This window comes from Nyctereutes procyonoides, unplaced genomic scaffold, assembly GCF_905146905.1.
Source record: "Nyctereutes procyonoides isolate TBG_1078 unplaced genomic scaffold, NYPRO_anot_genome, whole genome shotgun sequence".
Classification (NCBI taxonomy): Eukaryota; Metazoa; Chordata; class Mammalia; order Carnivora; family Canidae; genus Nyctereutes; species Nyctereutes procyonoides.
Window position 1 is genome coordinate 29,950,651 of NW_026575049.1, and position 26,465 is coordinate 29,977,115.

At 50.1% G+C, this 26,465-nt stretch overlaps 1 protein-coding gene across 1 annotated transcript; it reads right to left on the reverse strand.

Moving 5' to 3' along the window:
* Nucleotides 1-838: 838 nt before the first annotated feature.
* ISX (intestine specific homeobox) lies at nt 839-18,309 on the reverse strand. The gene is made up of 4 exons (XM_055329431.1): nt 18,117-18,309; nt 3,832-3,983; nt 2,059-2,172; nt 839-1,189 (listed from the first exon to the last, which is right to left on the reverse strand). The coding sequence occupies exons 1-4, from the start codon at nt 18,307-18,309 to the stop codon at nt 950-952; spliced, it is 699 nt and encodes a 232-aa protein (XP_055185406.1). The 3' UTR covers nt 839-949.
* Nucleotides 18,310-26,465: the final 8,156 nt, after the last annotated feature.

Here is a 26,465-nt window from a genome sequence, read left to right on the forward strand (position 1 = left end):
ATGTGATTTGTCCAAGGTCTCACTACAAGGAAACAGCAGAGTCCTCAGGCTCCCCAGGGCCAATCCCAAGGGAGGGAGTCTGGCCTTCCAGCTGGCTCCTTGCACTAGTCCTGGAAAATAAACTCTGAAAAGAGCTTACTGTCATAGTCTTTATTCAGACTGTAAATACAACATCCCTCCCCAGTCCAGCAGGATAACCAAAGATACAATGTTCTGTCTTAAATTAAAAAACAAACAAACAAAAAACCAACTTTCCCTATATTTACCTTCCACTTTGCACATTCACGTCAAAGCCATACAGAATTTGTTAGGCATGGGCCAACTGCAAGGTCACTGAGCGCGTGTTCTGCTTGTAGGGGAAGCTCAGCGTGACCCCTTGGGCCGACCTGGACTGAGCTCCTGGGGGCGAGACTCGATTATTCGTGTCTAGATCCAGTTCCGTTTATAGATTATTCAGTAGGTGCTCAATAAATGTATCAGGAATGACCAGACAACCCCTCCTGGGCCTCCTCTAATCCCCTGTTCTCACCACAGTTCACCTCACTGAAGAAGAGCCAGAAGGGTCCTCAGAAGTTTCCTTGTCCAACTGCCTGTGTTGTAGATGAGGTCCAGAGATGATGAGTAACGAGCTGGAGGTCACACAGCGAGTTAGAGGAAGCATGAGTGAAGATGATGTCCTCCTTGTTCCAGAGCTCATCTCGGCATCTCATGCAGCCTCTGTCTTCTGAGACCGGAGGACCACTTGGGAAGAGCGATGAGAGCTCCCGTATTGCTCACTTTGCTCTGAGTGCAATGCAACCTTCCCCCCCGGGGTGTGCTCAGGGAGCTTCCCGGGCTGTGGGCCATCTTTGGGTGCTGAGATCGATTCCCCTAGAGTCCCGGGCACCCTCCTGCCCTCCTCTTCACCTGGAGAGGGGAGCGGCTCCATTGGCGAGAGGTTATTCCATCCCTATGTGGAGGTGGCACAGGGGCTGCCCCATTTGGGGTTCGCAGGTGGAAGGCAGCACAGTGCAGGGATGCAGGTCTGCTGAATGAGAGAGCCTAGGAGAGGCTGTGTCTCCCACAGGAGGCCAGGCAGGAGGGTGATCTGGCCGGGGAACCAGGCAGAGGCGGGCTGGCCTGGAGCTGGTGGATAACACCCCGTGGGAAGGGCCAGCCGGGGCGGAGCGGAGGGCGGCAGCATGGGGCCCTGTCACAAGAGGAAAGTCAGGAGAGACAAGTGAGTCCTAAGCTTCACCTGGGGCTGTCCTGGGGCTTCCCAACCTTTCCCTCCAGGATTTGGGCATGGACCATGTTGGGGGAGAGATGTGTGCCCTGGGGTCCAGGAAACCTGGTCCGAATCCTGGCATTTACAGGACTTGCTTGATGTGAAACAGTCACTTTGCTTCTTGGTGCCCAGTTTCTGCATTAGCAAAAAATGAATAAAGAAAGAAATCCTCCCTGATAGTGTCACTGCGGGCACGCACACACCTGTAAGCATGGGCCTGCCCGTGTTGCATGCTGCTGGGTCCCCGCTGGTTTGCGTCTGGCATGCCCTCCCATACGTGTGGACCCCACAGACAGCTCATGCTCGGGGCGCACTTCCTAGGTGCCAAGCTTTTTCATGTCTCATCAATTTCACTCTCATTGAACTACTACTGTCCTCCGAGGGGTGACGTGACTCTGACAGGCCACACTGCTGCTAAGTGTGCAGGTGGGCTTCGAATCCGGGCAGTCTGACTCCGAGCCTATCTGCCCAACCTCTGTGCACTGCCCCTTACTCCCCGCCTGCCTGTTCCTCAGACTGTGAAGTCCTGCACAATAATACAAGCCAGTCCCCGGAGGAAGGAGAGGCACCGGGATAGTCCCTCAGTGGATGAGGACATGGGAATGGAGTGGGACAGCGACTTGTGGCAGGTCCCACTGACATCCAGAGCGCCCTCGGCCATGCTCTTTCTGGAAGAGTTTCCCTTGTACTCTTTACTGCACACAGAGCCCCCGAGGTTCCTCACTTCTGGGTCTGGGTGGGATGTTTGCAGACAGTGCCCCCCAGCCCCACTTAGAGCCTCAGCTACTCACGGCCACGTCCAGGTTTGTGGCCAGGGCCAAGCCGGCCTCACTCAGCTGCTGTGAAGCTCCAAGGCTGCCAGTCTTCTGCTTCCGCCACTTGGCACGCTGGTTCTGGAACCAGATCTGGGATGGGCGAGAGAGAGGATGTAGATCTGTAGCAAGGCCTTTCTCCATCCATTACCTTCCCCCTAAGCTTAATACCGCTGCTTCCCCCAGGGACTGGCACTTTACAGTTGAGGAAGCTCCATGGCATCAGGATTTTCCTTGGAGGTCTGCCCTCTGAGAGGGCACCAGGCATCAGGACCTTCAGTGCCTGTGGGGCTGGGGGCTCACGCACGAGCGGAGCAGCTGGATGCCCTGTAAGCAGGAGCGGCGGAGTCTGTGGTGAACAGAGCCCGAAGGGCACAGCTTCTTGGCTTCAGCTAGCAGTCATTATGCAGAAATGTGAGCCTGGCATTACAGGCCCATCCAATATCTAAGGCGGAAATCTCGATTTTTATGTGAACACTTTGAGGCTTAAAACACTGTGCAGATGAAATAAAACTCATCGTGGGCTTTTTCCTGCTGGCAGTTCCACCGGCTTGCAGCCCCTGTGGGCCCCTTGGCATCTATAGGTTGAATATTGGCAGCTCTCTGTATTCACGGGGTCCCTGGCTGTCCCTGACATGTGGGCATTTGTATTTGGCCTTTCTGCCGAGGCAGCTTTACAGCAGATACAGGTGCTATTCACTTAGCTCCTGACTGATTCTGAAAGGGAGGAGAAAGGGGGATGTCTACAACACGGGTGGTCCTTAGCCAGAAGAAAAGTAGGTTGGGATAAAATCAAGTGTAAAATGTTGACATGGACCCTGGCTCAGCTTTTGAATTTGGAATGAGTCCATCATATTTGATTGAAAAAAAAAAAAGAGTGATGTAGAGAAGTGTTCTAGAGCCAGCCAATAGCGCAACCATTGGATTTGGATTTGCTAGAACGGTACTTGCAAAATTAGGGGTGTGCAGAGAGGTGGGACATACATACCCTTGGTGACTGACAAGGGGCTACTGTATCTCTAACCACAGAAGAAGCCATAGACACTCCAAGGTGAAGAAATGACAGCCTCTAGATGAGGCAGCTGGTACTTAAATCAGGTGTCTGACCATGGATGGTCCTTTCCTTCTCTATACTGTTTTCAAAGTGATGCCCATGAGATCTGGATCAGGGGTTGGCAAACTAAAGACTGCAGGATAAATCTGGCCTTCCTACCTGATTTTGGATGGCTCATGAGCTAAGAATGGCTTTCACATTTTTAAAAGGTTGGGGAAAAGATAAAAGAAGAATATTTGTGACACATGCAAATTATACAAAATTCAAATTGTAGAGCTCCTCAATAAAGTTTTAGACAGTGACCGTATGGCCTCACAAAGCCCAACATAATTACCATCTGGCCTTTTACAGGAAAAGATCACTGGTCTTTGATGATCACTGGTGTAGATTGTCAACACTTATTCTGTGAATGAGGCTGCAGGGGGGGCTATAGCCAGGTGGGGAGGGAAGGCAGGAAGCCGATACCAACGGCCATCACTGATGCCCCCTTGCTTCATTTCCACCTCCCAGAGAGAAACCATCTTGTAACTATGGTGACCTCATTTTCTGGAAATAATCTTTGGCAAATATGACTGTATTCAAGGGATAAAGGCAATGGGAAATTCCAGTTGGGGCAGCCCTAGGGTCCATGATATGTGGGGTCTCACCCATGGCCCCCAAGCCTTGAGGTTGGAGGCTGAGGGTGGGGACTGCTGTACCTGCACCCGAGCTTCTGGGAGGTTGATCCTGGCTGCCAGCTGGTTGCGGATGTGGACATCTGGGTAGTGGGTGAAGTGGAAGATCTTCTCCAGCTCATGCAGCTGCTCGGTGGTGAAGGTGGTTCGGACCCTCCTCTTGCTCTTTCTTTCCTCTGGATGGCAGAAGGTTCAAGGTGGGTTACTGATCTTGTGGTTTGGCACCCTGATGACGCTTTTGTGTTACCTGGTTTTACTGCCCACTACAGAATCTTGGCCACTGGCTCCTTTGTTGAGAGTCTTGCAACATTTTGCAAAACCAGGTCACCCTAGGTTGACTCCTCCAATCCATCCTGAACAGTGAGGTCAAGATAACTTTCTAGAAACTCCTGTGCTTGTCCTTTTTGTAACTCAGATGCCTTCAATAACTCTCCTTTGTCTACAACAGGACATGGCAAACTATAGTCAGAGGGTCAAATCTGGCCTACTGTTTGTTTTTATAAATAAAGTTTTATTGGAACACAGCCCTCCTGTTGGTTTATATATTGTCTATGGCTGCTTTTGCAAGCAGCTTTGAGTAGTTGCAACAGAGACCATATGGCCTGCAAAGGCTAAAATAATTACCATCTGGCCCTTTACAGGAAAATCTTGCCAGTCTTGGTCTACAAAGTAAAGACTGAATTTCCCAGCAGTCAGTCCCTTACAACCTGTTTCCAGTCCAATTGTCCAGACTTGCATCCACTCAGGGCTGGCTACATCATCTCTGGGGCCTAATGCAAAATGAAAATGTGGGTTCTCTTGTTCAAAAAAGTAGGGAAAAATCTATTTCTGTTCTTCTGCAGTCTCTCAACCTGGCAGTGTGTTTTTGTGTTGTTGTTGTTGTTTGCTTAGTTTTTAAAATTTACTGTGTAAGGTCATGCTCTCTTGGGCACAGGGATACTAACAGGGTGACTGTGGACTCTCACAGGGACCCAAGGCCCATACTTTGACTTGGTACCAGGATGCATGTACCTGACCATGACCCTCCTCCCATACATACCCTGACACCTATCCCATCCCCAGAGTCACACAGGATGGAGGAGGCAGTGTTCACTGGGTAGGAATGGGGAAACAAGCGGCCTCGAGCCCATCTCAGAGAAACAGAGAGATGATAAGAGGGGCACTGAGCATTGAGTCAAGGCTCCAGGGTCCTGGTGCTTGCTTCCTAGGCCCACTGAACCTCACTTAAAAAACACAGATCTAAAAAACAACAACAACAAAAAAACCCCCACAGATCCAGGGCACCTGGATGGCTTAGTGGTTGAGTATCTATCTTCAGCTCAGGGGGTGATCCTGGGATTGAGTCTCGCATTGGGCTCCCCGCAGGGAGCCTGCTTCTCCCTCTGCCTATGTTTCTGCTTCTGTCATTGTCTCTGATGAATAAATAAATAAAATCTTTAAAAAAACCCACAGATTTACATGTCAAATTATTAAGAACTTTGAGATGACCATAAACATTAAACCCCAAGTGCCAGGTCTCCATCTGTGTGCAGTACTGTGGGCAACTACACTGGTCACACCTGTGCCCATGAAGCCAGGTCTACGCACTGTGTGTGTATGAAGGGGAATCAGCTATTCTACTAGGACACATTAACTTTGAGACGCCTATTGGGTATTCAAAAAAAAAAAGCTCTTTAATAGGCAGATAAATATATGTTTGAGCTCAAAGTGGGTATTGGGACTGTGGCTCAAATTTGAAGAGGGTCATTATATATTTGGCCTTGGGAGTCTGGGAATGGCTGGGATCACTCAGGCAGGAAGTGCATGTGGAGAAGGGGGGGGCCTCCACTGAGTAGAGGCTCAGCAGCCCATAAGGCAGCCAAGATAAATCAGCAAGAGAGGCCATGACAGGCAGGTCCTTGAGGTAGGAGGAAAAGGAGGACACCTGATGAAGAAACTATCTCGAGAAAGAGGCTCAGCTGTGTCCATGTTAGGGATAGATTCGTTATAACAGGGACAGAGGATGGTCATAGTGGTCCCACGGAATAGGCAGTGAGGGCTCAGTGGACAGTGGTGGGAGGAGGGATGTGGCAAAGCAGAGGCAGCAACTGCAGACAAGTCTGCAAAGGTATGCTGGGCACGTGGAGGAAGAATGGGAGTTGCAAGCTGGAGAGGGAGTGTATGGTTCTGGGACTAAAACAGAAAAGACATAATAACATCATGAAAAGCCCCCAGTAAATGTTCTCCAGCAAATCTCTATCAGTCTGTTTTCTGGAAAACCTGACCTGAGCCAGAGGAAGCTCAGACACAAGCAGTATCCAAGTAAACACAGGGGAAGGGAGATTTGGAAAGGAAAGAGTGCACATAGAATTAAAAACAAGAGAGGGTGAAGAGAAAGAAAAGCCAGAAAATATTAGTGTGTTTATCAAATACCTATTATGTTCCAGGTATGGTGCTGGACCCTGGCCTTGGCCTGCACACATGCACACATGCACACATGTATATTTAGCTTTGCCTTGTTCCAAGATGGATTTGAGGCATGTGGTCAGGAATTTGGTATTTAGGTGGACACTGAGGACCACAGGAAGACTCCTTGGGGCAGAATTATGATGGCAGAAGCCAAGGAATGAGGACTTGTGTTTGCATTACCCAAAATACACCCAATGTGGCATCTGATACCTTGTAGAGACTCTGACAAATATACATTGAATTAATATGGATTGAGGTGTGAGTGGTTGGGGAGAAGTGGAGGCAGTAGGAGAAGGATTCATATCTTGAGAAGGTGCTAGAAGGGAAGGAGAAGGCTGGGGAAGTTTCAGAGAGTTGCCTGGAGCATGTCTGAAGACCAAGGAGAGAGGGCTCTGGAAGGGCATCAGATGGGGTGACTGCAGTGATGCTCCCTACACAGGTGAGGATATCATGTGAGTCTTGGGGCAGGTTAGCCGGACCAGGTCTCCAGCAGAGAGTGAGGGAGGTGGAGGGGTTAGGGCAGGAGGGATGAAGAAGGGCTTTGAGACAGTTGTTCTGGAGAAGGGCCAGGGAAGTCAGAAGAGTAAGTCTACCGGATGTAATTTTAGAAATTGTAGGAGAAGTACAAACCCTCTCCCCAAATCCCCTTCACTTTGGGGGACCGATGTCAGATGTCATAGGTCAGATGGATGACTAGGAAAGAGGATGTGGATCTGAGATCCTGCTAAGATGTCCTTTCTCCTACCCAGCTTACTTTCTCCTCTCCCCCCAAATAAGAGTTAAAACTGCTACAAGTGTACAATTGGAGTAGACACTGGGTGAAGAATGGATTTCACTTTTGATGGTTTAACAACTGAAGAGCATGTGTATGTGTGTGCATGTGTGGTGTGTGTGGTGTATGTGCACGTGTGTGCACACATGTGTGTGTTGTGTGCACATGTGTGTGCGTGTATGCACTTGCTTTCCATTCGGCTCTCATTTGCTAGAAGGAACCCACTGAAGTGGACGTTGAGAGACCTGAGCTCTGTTCCTGAATTCTACAACGTGGGTCACATTTCATTTATGTTCTGGGCCTCAGTCTCCACACCTGTGGAATAGGGGAGAACAGACCAAATATACCCTGATATACTGAAATTCTCCTTTCAGGTGGAGCTGAATGGCTTAAAACACCTTGCCCCGGGCCTGCCTGGGGATCCAGTTTGCTTGGTGAAGGCCAGGGAGGGGAGGTTTCTGCTGAAACTGCTCCTGCATCTCTGGGATTAATCAGGCCCAGTGGCCTCTGTGTTAGAAATGGCATCTCAGAGTCTGCCTTTAGCCTCACCCCTCCCTGTGACCCCTCAAGCTTGTTGTTAATAATTTTTGATTCCCTCAAATTACATGGACTCATTTCACTGACCCCTGGGAGCTTCACTGGAGTCACAGACAGTGAGGGCTCAAACATTATCACCCACCAGAGCAAGCTCCTGGACTGTGAACCACCGGATCGGAACTGATCTCTCTCCTGCCCTAACCCCTTTCCCTCCTCAAGTCTACTTACTTTTTAAAATTTTTGAGAAGACATATTTATTCTATTTTAGAACTAGTGGTGTGTTTAGGGGTAGAACTGAAGCCAATCAGAACTGATGCAGAGACAGATGGCAATGCCAATCCATTACTGAGTCTTACGGAATATGTCCTCTGTGCCCAGCATTGGGTAGGCACTGAGGGCCTGTATGAAGGAGTACAAAAAACGGAAAAGCCATGCTGACAATATCGCAGTCATTCATTCACAAAGTCAGCATTGTAGGTGATAGTAGTACTGTATAGCTTTATAAGACATTGCAAACAGAAATTCACAGGATGGAAGATTCCAGGTTGGCTGGGCAAACTGTGGTGCCCAGGAGTGTATGGAGTTAAGATTCTTCTGGGAGTACAGAGCTATGTACAGAGAACACAGAACCAGAACCAGAACACGGGAATGCAAGCAGCATGGAGAACAGAGGATTAGAAACAGACTGTAGAGGATGACTAAAAGAAGGTGCTTCCTCCATTCTCTAGAAGGAAACTTGGGAAAACAAGGGCTCATGGCTAAGAATAGAGTCCTTAATAGAATAATTTTTTCCATGTTCCCATTTGTATAACTAAGCAAGCAACTGTTAAGATGTATATGGCCTTTCCGTATTTCTGGCAGGACCGGAGGTTGTGATTTGGAGGTGGGCTGAAGAAGGAAAGGATCTACGTCTTCTCTACATAATAAATGACCTCTGACTTCCTGGATAGTGGGCTGCCTGGCAAATTACAGGCCAGCTAGAAAAATATGTTTTCATATCAGTTCTGAACTACATCTTCTCAGGATAGATGTTTGTCTTTGGGAGATGAGATAATCATGATGATGATGATGATGATGATGATGATGATGGTGATGATGGTGGTGGTAATGATGATGGTATGATGGTCATGCTGATGTGATGATAATGGTGGTGGTGGTGATGATGACAATAATGGCGATGAATGTGTATGTGTGTGTGTGCAAGTGTGTATCCAGTGGCTATAGTGACTTCTCCAGGGAATAAACAGACATGCTCCAAATCTGTAGTGGTAGAAAGATAGAGGCTGAGCCTCAAGTCCACCAGCCTGTAGGACTCAGAATGCCAAAGCTTCTCCCTCAAGACTGACTGTGGGTTCTTGGGGTGTAGATAGTCAACACTGTCCCCTAGTCCTTTTTGGGATGTTATTCTAGACTGAATAGCCTCAAATTGGAGGACTGTAAAAAGGAGTGGTAGGGATAGAGGGGTCCTGGAGCTGAGATCACTCCCAGTGAGTGGGACTTCCTGAAATTTGATTTATGAGACTTAACCAGAGGAGCAGTTTCAGGGGAGACGGATAGACTTGGATCTGGCTTCAGGGAAACAAGTTTTGGATCAGAGGTAGGACTTGTTAAAAATTTAGCTCCTTAGATTTGCAGTGTTCAATATGGTAGCTACCATATCCATGTAGCTATTTAAATAACATAAAATAAAAATTCAGTTCCTCAGTCATACTAGCCATAGTGCAATAACCCACATGTGGCTAGTGGCCACCATATTGGCCAGCATAGGTACAGAACATTTCCATCCCTGGAGAAAGTTCTAGTGGATAGTGCTACTTTAGAGGTTTTCTGCACTGGATTCATGGAAAAGTCATACTCTGGGTCTAACTTTAAGTTTCCCCCAGTATTGCAATTTCCTGTAATTCTCACATATCTCTGGGAAAGAGAGGATCAACTCTGATGGCATTGGGGAAATGAGAAGTTTAGGGCAAATAAGAAGGAGGGTGGATTGGCCCACGTTCACCTCTCTGTTGGTGGCTGGGGACAGGCCCAGGAGCTCTGGGTGGTGACTAGGAGCAGAGTGGACCTGCCCAAGGTATACAGGGCAGGGTGGGATGGGAAGAGAAGTTTCTGAGAGGTTGGCTAAGGAAAGATGAAGGCCCGCTCTTCAGTTTTCCCACCACCTGCAGGAGGGGGTTGCTCCAGGAAAGGAGCGGGAAGGACCAGCATGGCAGACACAGGTTACAGACCACAGTGGATGAAGGAGGTGAGAGAGAACAGCAAGGATGGATATGGAGCAGAGAAGAAGATAGAAGATGGCACTTAGCCAGTGGAATTTTGGAACTAGAAGGAAACTCATTCAATAAGAAGCTGGAAATAGGAGCCAATGTGGGAGTGCGCCATGCACTGGATAAAGTTCTTGATCATCAGGAAGGACTGGGATGTCCTGGGTGCCCCTGAGGAGAGGATGATGGGGGTGCTGGATCCCCCTTTTCCAGCCCAGGACAGGGAGTGAGAAAGTCCTTGAGCTCTGTCCAGGCCCAGCATCTGGTGACCAGGTTCTTGGCAGAGAAGCCAAGGAGCCGGTGGCCACAGTGCAGCCCACCCACTGCAGTGGGCCTAGGGCACCAGGGCAGGGCAGGGGGTGGGCGGGAAGAGGGTGCAGGTAGGTGGCAGGGACTGCCACCCCTTTCAAGTTGCTCCTCTCCCTGTTATTAATTGCGTGAGCTGTGAATCACACTTCAGTGGGTCTTCAAAGAGAACGAGTCAGCAGAACTTAATTAAACCTGAGCCATTTAGCACATCGATCATAAGAAATACACAATTTACACAGGTGATTAGGCCACCTAATTATAAACCGATGTTTCTCTGCGCTCGGCTCCCTCCCCTGATTGCTCCTTCTCCGCGGTCTGCTAATTGGCCCTGGCTGCTCAGCTAAAGGCCCCAGGGAGCTTTGCCACTGGATGAAGTCTCTGGAAATGGGCCTTGTTCTTGCCTTTCGAAGGCAGTGGGTTCAGCCTGGAGGGGATCCAGGGCACCCTGTGGAGCCCTCCTGCAGGCTGGGGACAGGGCCTGGGCATGTGGGCAGGGCGCAGGGCAGGGCAGACCTGGGCTGGGCTCTTCTCTCTAGCCTGGTCATGGACTTCCTACAGTTCTCTTGTGTCCACAGCATACAAGGCAAACTCCTTGGCATGGCATTCAAGGCTCTTCGAGTCCTCCCCTTCCAGAATCCTCTGCTTTTTTCCCAACCCCTATTTCCATTGTTTCAGTCCCACCCAAAGACTTCTAGATTCGATTCCACAAATTGGGCATGCCCTTTGATTCTCTAGAGGCTTGGACTCACTGCTCCCTCTGCCTGGAATGCCTGTCTTCTTTCTTTGTCTAGTGAACTCGTACTCATCTGTCAAAACTCAAACCAATCAAATGCTTCCTTTTCTCCGAGGGCTGTTGTGAATCTCTGGAAAAGCACAACCATTTTTTTTAAGTAATAAATTTAAATAATGAGCACTTTTGGCTTGAACTATCAGCCTCCGTATTGGTAAAAATAAAAATTTCCCTTAGTTTTTCTTTTTGTGTTTATGTATCTTTCTTGCAAAGTGTTAATGGTGTTTAATTCTAGGTGATGAGACAGTAGAGTTACAGCTACACTTCTTTTTACCTTCTTTTTGTGCATCTGTGTTTTCTATTTTTCTATAATATACATGGATTATTTGTGTGAGTAAACAACAGTGAAGAGACTACAGCCAGGGTGGGAAGAGATGAAAATAAAGAAATCCCTCAGGGAAACAGTTGCGGGAAGACCACGGAGAAGCCCATTGGCAGAGGATTTGCCAACCTGGCACCAGGTAAGCGCTCTCTCAGCAGAGCGAGGATTGTTATCTTCTCCGTGCATGGCCTCACTTTCTTGCTTTTTATCTATGGATCTCAGCCGATGTGCACACACACACACACACACACACACACTCACTCACTTTTCATTTGTATATCTTTTTCCTTTTTTTAAATAGCAGGTGTGTCCTTTGTTTAAAGGGAATTGTGTGGGGAGCCCCACAATACGGATAGTGGTGGAGCTCCTTTGTTGATGCTTGTTGGGGGGTCCCCCACCCGGAGTGCTACTTGCTCAGCTCCCCTTCGTCCATGGAGCTCTGGCCATGCATCCCTGGGGAAACCCACCAATCCCCTAAACATAGGTTTTTAAAGATGCCGATGTGTGTAAATAAAGGCCAAAGTTCTTGGCTTGGCTCACTTGACCTTCCGTCTCCTTATTTCCCTCCTCCCCTCTACCATGGCTCTGGGATTTTTAGACTTTAGCCATGCTGGATTTCTTCGTGTCTCAAAAGGCATACTCTTTTTTTTTTTTTTTAAATCCCTCAGGCCTCCTGCCCATGTTTTCTCCAGTCTGGCATGTCCTCTCCTTTTCTCTGCGTGACTCCATCTCAGAGGTCACCGCCTTTCTGAAGCCTTCCTGGAAGACCTCAAACACAGTTCACTATTCCCTCCCCTGTGTCCTGGGAGCACGTGGTCAGGTTTGTATGTACTATCTGTGTCGTGACAATGTGACTCTTGTGACAACATGCATAGGTCTGGTGAGACTCCTACTGAAGGGGGGTGGCACAGAGAACTGGCACAGGGCAGCAAGGGGCTGATTTCACGGGGTTTTCCCTCCTGTCCCCATTCCTCTCCAGTCTGTACTTGTGGCAATGCAGGGGCACAGTCAGACATCACGGCGGTGGAGCTGAAACATGTTTTGTGCTGTCCCTAGGCAATGGGGTGGGGGTGTCTGTATTTAGTTGCCCCTGCACACCTAGCACTGAGGAGGAACTTGGCTGTTCTCTTCATGGCCAGCCCAAGTGCAGGGATGCAGAATGCTCAGATGAGAGGTATGCAAAGCTACAGGGTCCTGTAAACAGTGGAGGGGCTGCTTCTGGCCCCAAATGGGTTAACAACTGCCACCTTCCCAGAAGCAGACCTCTTTGGGAACACACCATTGATTAAACAATATCAACAGACAAAACAAAAACAGAGAGTTCCACATCTGGAGGCTGAAGATGACCTATGAAGAGTTATAAGGGCCCTGAAATAAGAAACCATCATCCCAGCATGGAACAGTGTGAGGGAAGAAGAGGAACAGCAAGAAGTAGACTCCAGTCGGGGCCCAAACATACCTCATTCTCTCAGCCACCTTCTCTGAGAAACTACTTCTCAGCTCGGTCTGAGAAACTACTTCTTAATGTTCCCAAGGCAACACATTTCCTTCTCTATTTCAGCTAACCCAAGATGGTTTTCATCAGTTGGAGCCCAGGGGTTCTCATTAATATGGGTCATTGCGCCATTTCCTGCTTAAAACCCTGCAATGGCTCTTCATTCCTTTTGTGATATAAAGCAAAAATAGGAAACCCCACCATGGCCTCGATGGCCCGGCATGGCTGGGCTCCTTTCTAGCTCTCAGACCTCATCTTGCTCCCTTGAACATCTCATCTCCTGGTAAGTCCTTGCCCTTGGGGCTCCCTCTGCATGGAAGAGTGGGGGAGAATCCACATTTCCCCCCACTCAACCTTCAGATTGCAGCTCAACCATGACCTTCTCTGGAAGCCTTCACTGGTAGACCAGACGTCCCTCAGCATAGGCCCTTGGTACCATGTCACTTTCTTCCTGACACCACAGCTGTCTCTGCTTTCACTTGTGATTATCAGATGGCTATTTGTCACCCTTCCTAGACTAGAAGCTATGTGAGGGCAGAGGCTGAGCTTGTGTTTTGTTCCCTACATCATCCCACTCACAACTGAGCTCCTGTGGTGGCTTTGAGATAGGTTTGCAAATTCTTGGACACTTCCTCCCTAGGGATTCTTTTCTCCTTTAATGGGACCCAACTCAGTTGACTTGCAGAGCAAATGGAATGCAATGGGACTACTGCTATCAAGTTTCTCAGGCTGGGTCATAAAAGGATGCAGCTCCTACTTTGCTCTCTCTCTCTCTCTTGGATTGCTCGCCCTGAGAGGAGCCACTGTCACTTTGCGAGGACATTCTAGTGGCACGTGCAGAGGCCCTGCATGGGGAGAAACTGAGGTTTCCTCCTCAGCCAACTGAGCTGCCACCAACTCAACAGCCATAGTGTGACCACCTTAGAAGCCAGTCCTTTACTGTGGCTCAGCCTTCAGGTGGCTGCAGCCCCAGATGGCATCTTTCCTGCAATCCCATAAGGGACTCTGCGCCAGAGCTCCTCAGTGAAATCACTCCCAAATTCCTGATCCACAGACTCTGAGTGAGACAATTATTGTTTATGGTTATTTTAAGCCACTGAGGCTGGGGATAGTTCGTTGTGCAGCAGTAGATATGCCTGCCACTCAGTAGACTTTAGTCACTCTTTATCGCATGCCTGGATGAGGAATACAATGGATAGATCAAATTTAAATGACAGCCAATGCTTTGTGTGTCTACTCTGATCTCCCCTGGCTCTGATATTCCGGGGCCCTGTCATTAGAGTAAAGCTGTCCATGCCCTGCTTGCGTCCCTCAGACCTTTCCATGCTTCAGATCAACTTCTTACTGCCACGATATATATTTCTGAGCTCAAAAGCCCAGATAATTCTGGGGAGTATAGTTGCTCCATTTCTCAGAGGATTTAAGCTTAATTTCCCACCATGGTCACTGGCTTCATCACGTATCCCTTCTTTGTATGCTTTCGCTACCTCCGTGCTGGTGTCCTTGCATGTCCACATAAACCCCTGGTGCTCCAATCCTTTCCTTCTGGCCTGCTTTTTGCGGGGAAACCCCAGGAAGACCATGCTTTTTTGCAAGCTGGGACCAAGCCTTGTTCTGTTTTATACTCCCACAGGGCTTAAGATTCAGCCAGGTTCTCAATTCTAGAATGAGCCTGCAGGTGCCCCGTAGGAGCGTCTCCATGGTCTCTTAAGGTTGTGGCTCTGGCGGCGGGGACTGAGAGAGGGGCCCAGGCAGAGAGAGACCAAAGCCATACTAATCCAGGGGACTCCAGGCTTTCAGCTCTCCTCCTTCCACCCCACTCCTGTCTGCTCTGGTGGGAGCCCCTGGGACAGAGCTGCTCATCACAAGGCAACAAGACACCCTTGGGTCTGGCTGCAGCTTCAGCCAGGAATCCCAATTCCCAGGGCCAGTAGCTGGGCAGTGCCATTGCCTTGGGTTCCAGATGGGGTGGTTGGGAAGGGAGGACGGGGAAGAGAGAGGAGAAGGAAGAACACCAGGGGCTCCTTCGGACTTCTGCCCTCCAGAATTGTAAGGATCAACTTCTGTTGTTTTAAGACACTCAGTGTGCCGTGATTTGCTACAACAGGACCAGGAGAAGAAGAGGTGTGCAAAGGGAGCAGAAAGAAGAGGAAAAGGAGTTAGAAGCAGGGGAGGAGGAGCAGTGGCTTTGGAAGGGCAAAGTTTTGGAGGCGTTTAAAGAGAGAAAGATCAGAAGCTATTGGGGTGGCCTCTTCCTCACCTTGCCCTCCCTTTTGCCCAGGCATCACGATTTCCCTGTATGGGGCCATGGGTGGCACAAATGACCTCTCTCTTCCCCGGGTCTGGCTTCCTTGTGATTGGACCTCCTGTGACTTCAGAGGGTCCTGAGCCTCAGGGAGCTGCCTCTCTCAGGAGTGAGTGGACAGCTGGGCTTAGCATCATTTCAAGCAGGTAGACCACTTGGATTTTTCCATTGACTGGAGACATGGGGGGATCCAAGCCTGAGATGATGAGGCTCACTGCCATGAGAAGCCGGGGAGGAAGAGCACTGGCCCTGGCCCAGGTGAGCGAGCTGGCCCCACGCTCACACGTATTGGCCCTGTAGCTCAGAACAAGCCATTTTGCCTCCCTGGGCCTCAGCCTCCTCAAAGCGTGGTCCTTGGACAACCGATATCAGAGTCATTTGGGAGAGCTTGCTAGAATGCTGATTCCTGGGCCCCCTGGGTGCTGAACCTGAAGAGCTCTCTATGTTTACCAGCTGTCCAGGTGATGGGGACAGAGAGAGTTCATGCTTGCCAGTCACCTTCTGTGAGCCACTCTGCGAAGCCCTTCAAGCGTTAACTTTATTTCTCTGTTTTTATTTCTGGGGTTGGGGGCCCTGGACACACCATTTCTGGTCCTGTTGCCTTCCATCCTCTGAGGGAAGACAGCAGGACAGAGACGTGGAGGGGACATTAGCAGGGGCAGCAAGCACTGGGCGGGGATGGGGGCCCCAGGAAGGTGGGGAGAGGCGGACACTGCTGAAGCCAGTAGCCCTCTTGCTCACCGCTCCCGGCTACCCTGCTCCTGCCTGGCTCGGACAGCCTCCACTCCCCTCTGCAGGGAGGAAGCCTCTGCCAGAAAATGGCCATGACTGATACCACTGAGGCTTTCCAGCCACCGATTTGTTGTGGAATTGGTCACGGCACCCCTGAGCTGGGAGGGACCTTAGGAACATTCTAGTCCTGCTCTTTCATGTTCCAGATGGGGAAACGGAGGCCCAGGGAGGGGAGCAGCTTCCCCGAGGTCCTCCGGTGAATTAGTGGTACCAGATGGGGGCTCAGAGACCGGATTTCTGGAATCCAGCTCCCCATCCTCCTTGCCCAGAGTCTCACAGACTCCAGCTCGTGGGCCATGTCTGCACGTTAGGCTTGTAGTTCCTTGACATGTTGGTGTCCCATCCGTATAATTATTTGCTTAGCATTTTCACAAATAGGCTTTTTGTTTTACCCAGATAAAAAAATCCATCTTAAAAGAAAGCCTCACATCGTGACCGTAAATGGATAACTATTTGCATGTCAGAAATAGCAAGTTAGTGTAGGAATAACTACAGAACTCTTGACCCGAATAAGCCTTGTCTGCGTAGTCCTCAAACTCATCTAGAAAACCACCAGCGGGATCTTCACTAGCCTTTTGGAAATGCTCGAATGCAGCGTGACGGGAGATGTATAGATTTAAGCCGCATCCACGAATAACCTCGAGTGGACAGTCTCAGGCCACCGGGGTGCAATGCTAGTGCTAACTATGCACATGGTGTGTGCAGGTGATGCTCTTCTTGGGGGCATCATCCATAAGGTGGGCTCACGACTGTGGCAGTTCCGTGAGAAACAGCCAGGGATGTGCCACAAGAGCCACCAGGCACCACCCACCCTGACCAGTGCTATTTCTGCAAACCTGCTCTGGGTTCAGCGGGACTTCTGATGTGAGCCTGCCAGCATCTTCGGGGGCAGGTTCCAAACGAGTGCCTCCCTTTTTGCCATCAGCCTTGTCAGGCTAGGGGAAGGGAAGCTGCTCTGGTAGGGGGGTTGGGCTTCTCCTCCCTCTCTCCCTCCTTCTTTCTCCCTCTCCCGCTCCCCCACCCCTCTTTCTCTCTCATTAGGACAGGGAAGACAGTCATGGATTTTGTGTAGCTGCAACAGGAGAGACTCGGGTTAGACGCTCAGAACTGTTTCTAATGCTCATTCAATTCACTGTAAGGTGTTAGTGAGCTTCCAGATGTGAAGCTGGGGACCCTCTCCTATGAGAGACTCAGCAGCAGGGGAAACCTGCCAGCTACCCAGGGGCAGGGAGTCCTCCAGGATTTTCCCCTTGCGTGGAGCTGAGTGCAAGCCTGTCTTGGGAGACTGAACTTGGGAGAGGTGGTGGGGCTCAGTGATGGTAGGAGAAGACATCCTGAGCACCCTGGAGCTGCCTTTCCAGCCTTTCCTTGGATTAAAGGGGGTGAAAGGGGAGAGACTGAGAAAACCCCACAATACTCCAGTTTCCCTAACAACCAGGCACCAGCAGACCCTCCTGACCTCTCTGACTGCTTCCTCTTCCCTTACTCAACCCATTCCCTGAGGCGACGCTGAGGCCGGAGAGAAAGAGACCTTTCAGAGGTCACATGGCAGCCCAGGGGAGGCCGGGGAGGGCCACCCAGGACTCCTGCCTCCCCGCAGGTGCACATGTCCACCTTGGTGCCCTTCCTCAAACTGCTTCTCAAGAGAGCTCTGAGATCTGTCTTGTCATTGGTGTTTGGGGACATGCCCCGGGGTGGGCTGCTGGCCTGGGAGGGTGATCAGGGTGGGCAGATCCCAGGCGAAGCTTCAGCCACCAGGAGACCTGCAGGCTGAACCCTGCTCCTGAAGAAGACCATGTCGGGCTGAGCAGGGGTTTGGGGGGCAGCCAGAGCCAGGTCCTGCTCTCAGGTCTTCCCATCACGGGCTGTGTATCTTGGGGACATAATCCACCTCTTCTCTTTCACAGGTGAGTTTCCTCATCTGTCAGGTTATGATAATCATGCCTTTCTACTGAAATGAAAGAGAAGGCTCTAGGCTAGCACCCACCCAGCAGGAATGCTGTGTAAATAAATGGGACCCGGCATCTGAGTTGTAGCCTGCTTACAGGAACCCGCCTCCCTGCATCTGCGCCGACAGAACCTTGGGGTCTGGAATCTGAAAAAGCCCAGTCCTGGCTAGACAGAAAAGTACTTCAGGCTATTGGCCCAGCACCTGACCTCTTTTTGAATTTTGGGGTCCTCCCTTCTATTGATAGGGAGCGGCTTTTTCTCTGCCTGAGCCCAGCTGGCTCTTGGGGATCTAGGAGTGGGAGAGAAATGTCCAGAAGACACTTACCCTGGGGCTGGGCCTGTGGGGGCCTCTCCAGTCCGGAGCTTACACCTGCTGCTTGCCAGGTGTCCTGTCCACCTGCCCCTTCTGTCTTGACCACGCGGCTGCTCTCAGTGGGCCTCTTTAAGATCTCCTCGATGGAGAAGGACAGCTCCAGCTTCTTGGGGGCCCCACAGTGCCCCGGGCATTTCCTCTCCATATCTTGCAGAGGGCAGGGTTTGCCGTGATGCCCTCCGTGGGTGGCTGTGAGGAGGGGCAGAGGGGGACCTTGTGTGCGCCCAGGGCGATGCTGGTGGAGGGTGGCGAACTTCCTCCCCTGAGAATCCTGGAATCAAAAGGGCAAGCAGAGGTGGAGCATGGAGAGCCTCATGTCCAATTATCCAAGCACAGCTCTGTCTCCACGGGGACACTCCTGGGATGGAGGAGGCAGGTCACATTGGGAGAGCTGGAATACGCTATCTCCCATGCCCATGGGCTCAGAGCTCTTGCAGGAAGGGAGCCACCATGGCCACTGCTGGTTTCAGTTGTGCTGCAAAGGGTCCTCTCCGGCGTGGTTGCTTTCAAAATCCCCAGGCTAGGCTGGGGCCCCTGAGGTCGCTGTCAGTGGGGAACAAGGCAAAGAGCTGGAAGGAAGAGGAGATGTCCACTTTTGCCTTTTCTCCACTTGTGGCCCCTTCCTGCTGGCTCTGGGCAGTCTCTGGAAGGCTCGAGTGCCACCCTTGGGCCCCCGGGGCCAGCTGAGATCCGGGCCACCCTGCTGTTTGAAAGGAGTTCCCAGAAACCCTCTTGGACTTCTAGGTCTGGTGCTTCCAGACTCCAGAGTAGGCTTTCTGGAGCACCTGGGCCTCTGTGGTCTGGCAGGTGTGGGCTTAGATTGGGGGTCTCCGGACCCCCATAGGCTGGCTGTCTGGGACGGGCTGGGCGGAGTGCCGGCGTCTCTGGCCTGCCTTCCAGTCTCCCTGGCCTCACCTCACAAGCCTCTCAGAGGCTCCTGACCCAGGGTGACTCTCCCTTCCTTTTGGTGTCCTTTCTGCTTCTTCCAGGCTTGTATGCCCCTGATCTGTCTCCCGAGACAGCACCAAGGAGACCTTCTCGGTCTGTCCTGTAAACTGTTGGCTGGGAGCTGACAAGGCATCCACCTGTCCTTACGGGGAATTCTGTTCCCAATTACTGTGTAATCAGGGAGGAGGGGGCAGTAAAAGAGTTGATAAGAAAAGGAACTCTCCACCCTCCTTAAGGCCAGGGATCCAGGTGTTAGGAACAGGGGGCAGGGGGCAGAGTGGAGCTGAAGGGTGGGCAAGGGGGCCTCGGGGAGGTGCCATGATAGGGAACTGGCTTGGTGGGAGCAGGACGAGGGAGGATGGGAATAGGTTGGCCAGGAAGTGTCCCCTGGCCCAATAAAATGTGTTTGCTCAGTGAGGGGAGTTCATGGGTTGCGTGGTGGCTGGGCCAGGGTGCAATCTGCTGGGTGTCACCGTCTGACACACTTCCCTGGGCTTGTAGATGTCAGAGCAGGGGAGCCTTCTGAGTTCTTAGGGCATATGTGAGCAAACTGCGGCCCAGATCGAGGAGGCATAGTGGATGTTCCAGTGGGGGCTCCAGGATGCCATGCTGCGGACAAGTTGCCAGTTGGCACAAGAGCACCAGATGCCCCTGAAGAGATTGGGAACATGCACTGGGACACTAGAAGCTTGCAGAGGGTGGGGGGTGGGGAAGGCTGACTCCCACTCCTTATGGAGGGTGAATCCAGAGAGTGAGGGACTTGCCCTGAGATGGGGAGAGGGTAAAGATCACGCGTCCTGCTTTAGACATGGTGCCCCCGGGAGCATCAGGCTATCCGATGCTGCTAGGGGCGCTTGGGCTCCCCGGCAGTAACGAGTGGGCCCTCCAGTCTTGGGCACATCATTGCTCACTCATGCCAAGGTCTAGATGTAGTTGGACACCCAGCCCCTTCCAAATAGTGATAGTGTCACCCTCCAAGTTTTGCCCGGAAGAGGAAGGAATTTTAATGAGTCAGACGTGGAAGTGGTTAATGTAACTCCTGCTCATATTCTGGGGCCAGCATGAGTCACATGACCCCGCCTATGTGCAAGGGAGCTGGGAAATGGAAGCTATCCCTGTGTCAGGAGGAAGATGAACCAGCTTGGTGAATGTTCAGTGAGATGCCAGCTGCAGACTCATGGCCAGGAGGCCAGAGTCCCATAGTGGTCAGGCCGCTGTTGCTTGACTACAGGGGTCGTTGATTAGGAGGACTTGTTTCCCTCCACTTGGGGCAGAGAAAGGTATGGGGGATGCTTGTGATGGCTGGTCAAGAGTTGGGACAGGGACTTCAGGGGCCGAAGCAGTAGAAGCAGGAAGGACGAGAGGAGAGGCCGTGGAGCTAGGAGCTCCACTCACCCCCTCATTTAATCTACCCAACAGTCTTACCAGTCTTACCAAGTGGGTGTCATTCATGCTGTTTTACCTCAGAGATGTGCCCAGAGAGGTGGATTGATGGATATAAGGCGACACAGTTAACCAGTGGAAGAAGCAGTGTTGAAACCCAAGTCGGTCCTGCCCTAAAATCCTGCTCCCTTTACCATAATCCCCAGAGACCATCTGGTCCAACCTTGTCATTGTACAGATGGACCGAGTCCCAGAGAGAGAAGTGGCCAGAGTCACTACACCTGTCATTTTCAGCACCTCATTTGATTTCCTAATATTTTGCCTCTCTCTGGGGTGAGCCTCGCTCCCCAGCGGGTTAAGGAAACACTCTGTGAGGTGTGGACCTGGACACTTGCTCTCCTTCCAGCCCATCACCCACGACTAGCCACAGTCCTGGCATTTGCATTCTGCTCGTTCCACCAATGTGCCTCGAGCATCTTCTGTGTGTCAACCAGGAGGGACACATAGACAAACAGGACACAGACCCTGCCCCGAAGGACTCACATTCTGGGGGGTGGGGTGGGGAGGAGGGAGCATGGTGGCAGACATGCCAGTGAGACAAGGTGGAAAGTGGTTAGGGCTCAGGGGGGTGGTTCTGGTGGGACTGCAGAGGAGTCAGAGATTGAGTGGCTGTGTGGATCAAAGGAAGCTGTGACATGGAGGAAGGAGAGAGGCAGGGGAGTCATCACACACGACCTCCTTCATTTATTCTCTTGTAAAACACACAAGCAAATAGAGGCACCCTGCATGGTGCACTGTTCCGACTTTCATTGATGGGAGAAGGATTTCATTTTGCGAAGAAGTATTTAGGAAGAACATGCTGGAAAAGTAGGTTGGAGCCATCTGTTCCTTTATGCATCCATCAAATATTTTTTAAGCACCCGCTCCGATGTGCCAGACCGTGACTACGGTGCTGGGACAACAGTTGTGATCCAAATAGATGGGCTTCCTCTTCTCCTGGAGCTTACCTTGAGAATAGAGACAATGCCCAATATAATTTCCACATGTGATAATGTTACAAATAAAACAAAACAGGATGATGAGCCAGAGAGAGCGGCCAGGTGAGGGAAGGTACTTTAGTTCCCTCAGATGTGAATGCCCCTCCCCCAGGCAGTACAGAACCAGGGGTGCTTCTGGGAGCAATGGTTCATGAAACGAGCTGTGGGGTTAAAGCAAACATCAGGGACAAAGGGGAGAGACGTTATGGGCTGGGTGTGCTGGTGTCCAGGAAGGAGTGTGTATCAGGATGTGTTCAGCTGTAAGTATCCAAACGCCTAACATGAGAGATGTAAATACTAGGCATTTGTGAGTTCACTTGGTAGGGTGTGCAGGTTGGAGGATTCGGGGCTGGTCAACTCAGCTGTGATAACAACGTCAAGGGCAAGGCACTTTCCAGCTTTCTCCTCTGCCATCCCCTGTGCCCTACTCTTGTCTCTGTGCTGTCCCCACATGGCTGGTAGATGGTTCCAGCAGGTCTGGGCTTCTGGCCTCGTCAGTGCACAAGTGGAGTTGCCGTGCCCCACTCTTTTTATCGTGGAGGAAAGCCTTTCCCGGGAGCCTCTGAGCAGAGTCCTCTTGGGAGTGAGAACTTGCCCTTCTGAGCAGCCTGGGCAGATTCTAGAGGCACCCTATGCTGGAAAGGCAACATCTAGTTCTCAGGATAAACCACAGAGCCCTCCCTCCACCCCAGGGATTTGATGACCAGCAAGGTTGGGGCCAGGGTTAAGTTGAGTCACATCTCCCTGGAAGGGTTTGTGCAGTCTACTTGGACCTTGGGTTGTGTGTGATGGTTAAAATCCTCCATTTATATTATATATTTAGAGCCAGTCATTATAACCTCTGAAGACCAGACTATCAGGATTGGCTTAGGGCTTGCAGGTTCCTGCTTGAGCTGCTCTGGAGTCAATGAATGGTTGCATATATAAGTGACTGTTTCCTATATTTAGAGTATACTTCTTTTTTTTTTAAACAAAAGATTATTTATTCATGAGAGACACAGAGAGAGAGAGGCAGAGACACAGGCAGAAGGAGAAGCAGGCTCCATGCAGGGAGCCTGATGCATGACTCGATCCCAGGACCCCAGGATCATGCCCTTTGCTGAAGGCAGACGCTCACCCATGGAGCGACCCGGGTGCCCCTGGAACATATTTCCTTCTGGATGTCTGTATCCAGTGAGAGGACTACTCCTCACCAATGGATTTAGAGACTAGTATTTCTGGGTGTTCATATGTGGCATGGATCTGGGGAAATTTTCTATTTGATCCTTCATTCAGTGAACATTCATTTGGTGCCTACTGGGTGTCAGATACGAGGTTAAGTAGGAGAAATATATGAAGACCAGCTCCTGCCTGATAGGGTGATAGGTCGGAGACAAGACATGATTAGCAAGCAGACAAGTAGATAAAATAATTACTGTAAATCGTACTACGGTTAGCCTTTCTTATTTATTCCTCTGTTCAGGAAGGTGATTTTTAAGCAGAGACAAAGTGATAATATTCTTCCCACTTCAGCTGTGGGTAGTGCCATGCCCGAGGCTGTTAAGACTCAAGGTTATAACTCAAAGGATGGGTGGTATTGCCAGGAGGGGAGTGGGTCTTCCATGTTGGCGGAAATTGCTTGTTTGAGAATCTCTTGAAATGCCAAGAGATGCCTTGGGTTTACCCTCATCCATTATCACTTTTTCATCCGTTATCACTTCTCATTGACGAAGTTAAAATTGGCTCTGTTGGTTCATTTTGACTTAGTAAACGTGGATTTTGTCATCATGGTTCTTGGTTTGATAAAGACCATCAGAAAGCACCAAGAAAACTCAATGAGCGTAGAAATAATACAATTCTTGAACTGTGGCCAGAGAAGTGATCTGAGGTGCAAAGAGGGTTTTGGGGGCAACCACGATAGCTATCCTGAAGTATAAACCTTGTCGTACGGTGGCGGGGCAGCATATGGGGGGAGTGCTCTCAAGGATGTGATGCAGGTAAGCACGGCCAGTCCTCTGCTGTACTCTTGAAACTGCCTTGGGAAAGCGTCTTGCTGAGATATACACGTGGGCTCAGGGTAAGACCCACATGGTAAGTTTTCTCTCAAAGGTTGGAAGATATTGCTATTTCTGCAGGTAGTTTCTAGACCTACCTCGACAGGGCAGTTGGGTTGCATGTGCCTCATGTTGAATGGAAACAATACCTTTAAACTCCTGCTCCTACTGTGCCATGAGAAGAGGATGGGAGGATTCTGGGAACGACCCACTGGGTCAACGGAGGGCATCTCCCATGTCATTGCCCTTGGGCAGTACCTCTCAACCTTGGCTCTAACTTAGGAACTTGGGGGGAAATCTTTCACAAAATTCTCCTTGGGTGGGCCCTGCCCACACCAGTCATGTCTGAATCCCTTAGTGTGGGAGTGCAAGGACAATTCATGCCTAGTAAAAGCTTAGGGAGGTCAGATTCTGGGATCCGGTTCCCTTAGCAGGAATCTGGAGTGTGTGATTTCTGAGGACCAGTTCTGAACAGATGCCCAAAATCAGAGCTTCTCAAACCTCAGTGCATCCAGTTCCCTGGGGAGCTCATTGAGTTGCAGATTCTGACTCCGTGCACCTGGGTTGGGGCCTGGAGACTTGGCATTTCTAACAGCTCCCAGGGACTCAGGTGCACACCAGGAGTGGCCGGGGCCTGGGAAGAAAGTGGGGTTAAGCACCATGACAGAGAAGCATTTTCTCAGAGCAATGGGCTCAACACTGGTTGCCTTTGATGTCCCCTGGGCAACTGTTAGAAGACACCAGTGCCAGGGCTCTATCCCTAGAGACTCCGATTCAGTTGTTCTGGGGTGAGGCTGGGGCATCAAGAATGTCAACAAGTTCTCCAGGTGATCTGAATGTATAACCAGGGTTAGGGACCTCTGCTCTACAGGGGTACAATTTTTTGTTCGTTTGAGATCAGTGGTGTTCAATAGAAATATACTGCATGTATTAGTTACCTATGGTGGTATAATAAATTATGTGAGACTTAGTATTTGTTATGTCACACAGCTTCTGAGCATCAGGGATCTGGGGATGGCGTAGCTGGGTTATTCTGGCTCAGAGTCCCTCATGGGGCTGTATCAAGATGCGGGTTGGGCTGCAGTCCATCTGAAGGTTGGACTGGGATCAGAGGACCTGCTTCTAAGATGGTTCCCCTACACAGGTTTTGGCTGGAGGCCTCAGTTCCTCATCAGGTAGGACTTTCCATAGAGCTGCTCACGACATAGAAGCTTGTCTCTGGAATAAGTGACAAGAGTGGGAGTGGGAGGGAGGGAGAGTGAGATTGGTATCAAGGAAGAGAACAAAGCAAAAATTACAGGGTTTTTGACAACCTAATCTTGGAGTGACGTGAGTTACTCCTGACCTATTCTGTTGGTCACACAGACCAAGCCTCCTGCAACCCTCCTACAGAGGACTGCCCGAGGTGTGAATACCAGGAGGAGGGGCATATTGGGGGGCATCCTGGAGATGTTTACCCCAGGGTGTGTGCAAGTGATTTAAAAGTTCCCTAGTAGTCGGGACGCCTGGGTGGCTCAGTGGCTGAGCTTCTTCTACCTTTGGCTCAGGTTGTGATCCCAGGATCTTGGGATTGAGTCCTGCATTGGTCTCCCTGCAGGGAGTCTGCTTCTCCCTCTGCCTGTGTCTCTGCCTCTCTCTGTGTGTCTCTCATGAATAAATAAAATCTTAAAAAAAAGAAGTTCCCTAGTAGTCACATTTAATGGTGTTAATTTTCATAGTATATTTTACTTACCCAACACATCCACATATTATTTCAACAAGTAACCATATAAAATTATTTATAAGATATTTTGCGTTCTCTTTTTGTGTGTGCTGAGTTTGAATTCTGATGTGTATTTCAAACTTACAGCTCATCTTAGTTTGAGATTCATCACATTTCGAGTCCTCAATAGCTAAGCTGCCGCTTTCCTTAATTCTACCCATATGGTCTTGCCTGGATGGACCCAAAGGGTAGATTAACCTACTCTGTAAAGGCCTATCCTCTGTTCCCCCTCAAATGATTGACTGATTGGTTTACTTGATATTCCCGCTAAGCCGTCTGTCAATTTCCTCTTTCATAAATCACAAGTCTGGGTTTCTCAGGCTGATATTTCGTAGAAGGAAGCCCTTGGGTTTTCAGCACATTTATTCCACACTCTTGACCTTTTTATGTTACTTGTGCAAAAATTTGTCAGGAACAATATAAAAATTGCAACAGCAATGACTGATTTTGGCCTTTGACTCAGTGGAGGGAAACTAATTATGTGGAGAGAAACCAATTATGGTCCCATCCTGCCACAGTGAGGACCAGCCCAGGGAGAAACTGTCCCGCTGAGTCAGACCACAATTTCTAGTGTGCTTTGGTTCCTTATCCGTAGGGTAAGATCGGTTACAGTCGTACCCTTTAACAGGTAGTTTATAGCTTGAAAGAATTTTTGGATGAGCTGAATGAATTGCCCTTTGCTATGAGGAACAGAAAGTTAAAAGTCTTTTCTATGCAGATGACATGGTTTTATTGTCACAGATCAGGAATGGTCTCATTACTGTCAGAAAAAACTGGCTCAGAATGAACTGCTCCAACCCCTCAATTGTCATTTTTGGCAGATGTCCTCCAACATTGAATTGGCTTTTATTCAACAACCTGTGAATTACATTGACTCATTTAGTCACTTAGGGCTACATTTTCCAACTGAGCCATTTGGGGGACTCACCAGGAGGTGGTGTTTGTTTAACATTAGGTGTCTGGGGTACAGAATTGGGGTTTTCCCAAGGCCTTCCTGGGAGATTTGTAAAACATTCTTTGAAAAAAAAATTAAACGAAAGTAATTATGGCTTAGCTTGATGGACTAGGACATTATTCCCACAGATTTTCCTTCAGGTGTTCCCTCAGGTGTTCCCACAGGTGTTCCCTCAGTTGTTCC